The 6,165-nt window shown below is 31.8% G+C and overlaps 2 protein-coding genes across 2 annotated transcripts; both read left to right on the forward strand.

The window, feature by feature from the left end:
* Window positions 1-1,122: 1,122 nt before the first annotated feature.
* On the forward strand, window positions 1,123-1,522 carry LOC142227340 (uncharacterized). The gene is made up of 2 exons (XM_075297813.1): window positions 1,123-1,304; window positions 1,380-1,522. Exons 1-2 carry the CDS (start codon window positions 1,258-1,260, stop codon window positions 1,477-1,479), a joined length of 147 nt encoding a protein of 48 aa, XP_075153928.1. The 5' UTR covers window positions 1,123-1,257; the 3' UTR covers window positions 1,480-1,522.
* On the forward strand, window positions 1,522-1,938 carry LOC142227339 (uncharacterized). Its single transcript, XM_075297812.1, has one exon. It carries the CDS (start codon window positions 1,522-1,524, stop codon window positions 1,762-1,764), a length of 243 nt encoding a protein of 80 aa, XP_075153927.1. The 3' UTR covers window positions 1,765-1,938.
* The last annotated feature ends 4,227 nt before the right edge of the window (window positions 1,939-6,165 follow it).

Raw genomic sequence — 6,165 nt, forward strand, 5'->3', positions numbered from 1 at the left:
CTGTGGCAATCGTGAATTGGAAACGCTGCTTATACTCAGCTATCACAATATACTGAATAGCCTAAGTTAGCCTAAAATAGCGGGCTGCTACTATACCTAACCTAATATACATTTTAGACGATTTCTAAAAAAACTGTGTGCTAACACCATTTTTCCCCATAGACCAATATTTCGTTCTTGATCTCCGTGCCCATGAAAATAGAAAACCTTTAATAGTCTGAATTATTTGCAGAATATTATAATTATGGGATATCAATTTTGAGTGCAGCAAAACCTCTCAACACCAAATAATCTTGGAAGTAATTAATCTACGGGGAAGGTATTTCTATGCAGCATTAGCGAGAGCTAAATTGTTAGCGTGGACACGATATGGGGAAACAGTGTAGCTTGCGAGAAATAAACCACAAATGTGTAGACTACGTGATAGTAGTCATGAAACTCTGATGCATGGTAACCGAAACCGTCCGGTTATGCTTAGTCATTATTCTCAATCATACAGTATTGCTGGGGGTAAGGTACAAAAAGTCTTGGCAATGAATTTTACACCTCAACTACTTACCCAGGTTTTAATGGGTCCTTACAAAGGAGCATGTCCTAGTTTAAAACCTGTAGATTTTATCTTCCTAAATTTCATATACAAAATGTCTACATTGTGGAGAGATTGCCCATTAAATTTCTCTTATCTAATCGAGAATATTAAATTGTTGCAGAAATAAATACAATGAAATAGTTTTATTTATATAAACAAAATAGTAAACAAACAAATTAAAATGTTAATATCGATGAAATTCTACAACAAACAATAAAGACTGAAGCGTGTCTACAAATCTTTGGTCCCACACCGGCAGCACCCACCGCATGTGATGGGGGCTTAATGGAGGATGAGTAAGAAGCATTTCATGGGACTGGATCAAGTTGAAAACAAAATCAAATGAATAAATATGCAAATATCGGAGACACTCGCTTTAAACGAGTTTTTGAACAAAAAATAAAGAAAGAAAAAAATCACCGTGAGTCTAACGCTTAAGCCCAAGCACTTGGATGAACTGATACAGCTGGTAGACAACACGCTCAGAATGCATGACTACTAACCGGGTATAAAAAGCTGATCCAAACCAAAGGAGGTCATCAGTTGTGTTTTGCTATCAAAACCACACAGACGTCAGGAGACAAGCTCAAGCCATCTTTTCTCAATCAATCCCAGTGAAATTTCTTTCAAAATTTCCATTTCCAATCAATTGCAAATCCTATGTGTCAATGAATAACCGGGCCGACACCAAAGCTAAGTTATATGCTAATATAAGGTGAGTTAGAGAAGAAAATTTAATTTCCCTGGGAAATAGAAACTAATGAAGAATTTCTCTTTTTTCTATTTATAGCCTTTCCAAACATTTGTCATCCAAGAAAGGTTCGAGAACCTCCAATTGCGGTAACCACCTAGAATTCTCCGTGCTAACTCTCATCCAGAGCGTACCCTGACTTTTCAATACCCCAGCAACCAAACAATCTAAATTTGTCAACATGGTCCATAAGAATCGTTCATCTCGCAAATCATGCCCCGTCATGGATGTCAGTCCTCTACGTAACTCTCTTACTGTATCGGCTAATAAGTACGAGTTGTCATCAAGTCCTCGCATAGGCTTCACTTTGGAGGTGCCCACCCGACATGTGGCCCAAGCCACATCACCCTCCTCAGGTGTTTGGCATTACAACGAAATGGTCAAGAATAACCGTGAGAAATTCAACAGCTTACATTTCTGCTAAAAGCTCCCTCACTCACCACCTATCGTTGTAATGTTTCAAAAACACTGAAGACAACTGAATTACAAATTCAAAATTTGTTAAAACAAAGAAGAAGAAAAATTAATAAAAAAATAATGTTACGTTCTCATTGAATTCATTAGAAATCATAAGAATATTACACAGATAAAAACAGAATTATTAATGAATTAAGGCCACGTGATAAGCTATAGGACGGGGGGGATATATAATTCCCAGGGTGGTAATAGACCATGGATATGAATTCTACTACAAAGCTGTGGTATGAAAAAATTTGCAATGCTCACAAAGAGTAGATAGTATTGAAAAAAAGGAAAAACAATATAGAGGATTACACAGAGAAAGCAAAATTTGGGAAAAACTATGATATAAGAGAATTGGAAGTTTATCTAAGAAAATAAAAGAATAAAGGAAATCTAAAAAATGCCAATGATCAGTTTAATATTGGGCAAATTTTGAGTTTTCTAAGGTTCCCAATATGTTTGGAGCTTTGGATGAAAAAGATTTATATTTCATATAAATAATTCAAATTTGCTTTCGAAGCACAAGTCAAGATATTTTAGATCATAAAATTGAATCCCTTTATTTTGTTAATATTTTGTTGTTAATATTTTGTTTTAGAGGTTATATCAATTTTTGAAATTTTCTAGAATCTTTGTACTTTAAATTTCATGAAGAAACTTCATGTAAATCTTCTATATAAGAGGTCACTCATTACTGACACAACGTACGGATTCGTATTTTAGAATCCAAAATGAGTAGAAAATAATTGAACTGGGTTTCACATATTGATATAGAGGTAATTTCCATTATCTTTTCCGGGATGATAGTAAGACATATTTTGGTCTTATGACTAGATGTAAATTTCATCAATTGAAGGTCATCATCATACATTTACATCAAGTGCCAATTTCGAATCGAGAAAATAAACTTCCTCGTAATTCGTTTTTTTTTTTTTCTAAATCACTTCATATTAACATAAAATAAATTTTTATAATTTTCTAATGCATGACACAAATCAAACGCCATACTCCCATTGTGGAAATTTACCAACGTTATTATACAATATCATCGCATTATTAAGTGAGTGGTCTCCAGTAGCTGCTTGGGTATCATAAAATCCATTTAACAAAACAATGGACAATCGTGTATATAAATGGGACAAGTGTTACAGGTTCATTTGCATTTTCTTCAATTCCAGTGGTTTTGTAAGACACCTGATTGCTTCTGACATAGATTATTCAAATATCTTCCGTACAAATTTTGTGGGAGGAGAAAGAGGAAATGTTAAATGTATAAGTTATAAATAATTAAAACAAGTCATTAAATTTTAATAGTAATTACAAACATGTGGTTTATTAATACACATAGTTAGATGATGAAATCGTTTAAGAAGATTTCATTAAGAGATTAAAGAATTTTATATTGACCTTCTATGAACAAATTTTAGGTTCGAAATGTACACTATGTTATGATTTCTTAGGATATCATATACCCAATATCAGGCGGAGTGGATAAAAAATTAGTTTTAAAATATCTAAAAATATTGAAAATTTAATAAATCCATGCCACCTGAAAATAAAACCAAAAACAAACGGCCGAATGTGCGGCCAGCTCGATTTGTATGTACCCTCCCCCATTGGATTGCGTAAAAAGTTTTACTAAAGGCTAGTCCGTATGGAGCTTATGTTAGATAAAAGAAGGCAGATTAAATACCTATATAAGCCTATTTAGTTTTTGATCGTTTTATATAGAGGAGTCTATAAATAATTACGAGCCAAATTTCAAGCGGAATAGAAGGAAATATCATCCTCCCAAAGGCTCCACACCCTGAATAAAGTGACCCCTTCTTTAAGTTAAAATGAACTCATTGTGAAGAAAGTTGAACTTCGTATAACGCCAAAGACATTTTTATTTGTTTGAACGATGTGATTTTCGTAGAAATTAGGAATAATACATTCCAAATATTAGTTAACATTTTCCTATATTTATATACCACTATACTAAAGAATGAAAAAATTTAACTAATTTGAATTCATATATGGAATGATTTTATTGAAATTTTTCATTCATTTCGACAAATCTTACACATTTGTGGTAAAACTTTTACTTCATAATTAGAACTGCTTACCTTCGTTTTTAAATACAATTTTATTTATTTCTACAAGCAATTTTATCTTCAATAAAAGACATGTTTTATTAATATATTGAATATATTTATTAAGAATCAACAGCATCGAATCTCTTTGAAATATTAGTTTATTATTCCACTATTTCCAATTTCCGTGTGATATTATCAACTGTAAAACGCACTTTTTCTTCTTCTTGTACTTTTCACTTTTAATAAGTTGCTGCCTAACGATTTTGTCCTCCTTTTACAATTTCAATACCTACACCCAGAAAAAAGTGACCCCTTCTTTAAGTTAAAATGAACTCATTGTGAAGAAAGTTGAACTTCGTATAGCGCCAAAGACATTTTTATTTGTTTGAACGATGTGATTTTCGTAGAAATTAGGTATAATGCATTCCATATATTAGTTAACATTTTCCTATATTTATGTACCACTATACTACAGAATGAAAAAATTTTACTGATTTGAATTCATATATGGAATGATTTTATTGAAATTTTTTCATTCACATGGACAAATCTTACACATTTGTGGTAAAACTTTTACTTCATAATTAGAACTGCTTACCTTCGTTTTTAAATACAATTTTATTTATTTATATAAGCAATTTTATCTTCAATAAAAGACATGTTTTATTAATATATTGAATATATTTATTAAGAATCAACAGCATTATTATTCCGCTGTTTCCAATTTCCTTGTGATATTATCAACTGTAAAACGCACTTTTTCTTCTTCTTGTACTTTTCACTTTTAATAAGTTGCTGCCTAACGATTTTGTCCTCCTTTTACAATTTCAATACCTACAAATATAAAAAATCATAAACCATTTTTGTTACAAAAGGTTAGCGTCACTGAATATTGCCTGATAATTGAAGATTCCAAAATGAAGACAAATGAAATGAACATTGATAGATTTATTTTCAAAAAACGAAAATTTCTCACTAATTTAAAATAACAAATATTTTATATATTTTATTTGTTATTTATTATATTATTTTACCATATTATTTTTTAACAATCTCTCCGTATACCACAACAACGCGATTCCAACTAAAAAAACAACCCACGACAAACATAACGATTACACCCACGCGCAAACACATCGATTACGATGACAGGTATCGATTACAGGTAGACAATAGAAATATAGGAAAATTTCCTATATTCTAACAAGTGTGTTTCCTTAAGTTTTGAAAGGATTGCATACTTCTTAGTACGAATGAACTAAAATATTTTTCTATGCCAAGTGTTGTCCGTATGTATGAAAAACTTTCTATTATAAAGGAAGTCGCAATTATCATTTTATAAAAAATTTTACTAATTTTGAGGAAACTTGGTTTTAGTTCGGTTTTTGTTTATTTTTACGAATGCTTTGTTATCGGTGAATAAAATTTTCTTTTTCAGTAGTAAATTCTTATACCCAGCGAAGAAAATAGTATGAGTAAAATTCCATGCCTTATTCTAGTTAATGAACTATTCCTAACTGCTTACAGTTTAGGATTTTTTTACTGAAACGAGTAAATTTTATTATTTTTCACAAAAATTTACCTTAATGGAAATAAAATGGATAAACTATATTGATGAAAAATTTTTCCTTTAGTTTCGAAGGCACTTTTTTCTGGGTGCAGAAGTCAAATCTTGGGATTCGGTTTGTGTCTACATATAGTTATGAACCAATTTTTGCATGCTTGTTACAAAACGTATAAAATTTCAACCTGATCGAATGAAATTTACTACTCCAAGAGGCTTCGAAGTTGAAGCCTGGAGATCGGTTCATATGGCGACTATATACAACTTTTGGATGGCTGTTGGAAAGCATATTCTGACATCACGCACAAAATTCCAAGGGAATCCAATGATATTTGCTCTTCTAAGAGGATCATTAAATCATATCTGGGAGTCGGTTTATATGGGGACCATACTTAAAAGTGATCTGTTATGACAATACCGCCAAACCTACACTAAAAAAAGCTACTTATACTAATTTTCAAGTTGATAGCTTGGAAACAGGGTGATCAAAACCGGTAACCCGGTTTATTCGTGAAAATCCTACTTTCAGTCGGTCGGTAAAACTCGGTTTTTCAAGGCCTCAACAACCAGCTTTCGGTTTTTATATATTCGGTTTTTATATATAAAATTGCAAATTTAATGCCAAAATTGGTCAAATGAAACAGGTTGGCTGATAAGTCCCCGGTCTGACACATAGATGGCGTCGCTAGTATTAAATGCATTTTTATATAGTACCAACCTT

This window comes from Haematobia irritans, chromosome 2 (assembly GCF_050003625.1).
Source record: "Haematobia irritans isolate KBUSLIRL chromosome 2, ASM5000362v1, whole genome shotgun sequence".
NCBI classification, from domain to species: domain Eukaryota; kingdom Metazoa; phylum Arthropoda; class Insecta; order Diptera; family Muscidae; genus Haematobia; species Haematobia irritans.

Bases quoted from the DNA above. Each gene is read 5' to 3' on its own strand.
- LOC142227339 (XM_075297812.1), top strand. From the start codon at position 1,522: ATGGTCCATAAGAATCGTTCATCTCGCAAATCATGCCCCGTCATGGAT.
- LOC142227340 (XM_075297813.1), top strand. From the start codon at position 1,258: ATGAATAACCGGGCCGACACCAAAGCTAAGTTATATGCTAATATAAG. The intron at 1,305-1,379 runs GTGAGTTAGAGA...TTCTATTTATAG, and splicing joins AAGTTATATGCTAATATAAG to CCTTTCCAAACATTTGTCAT.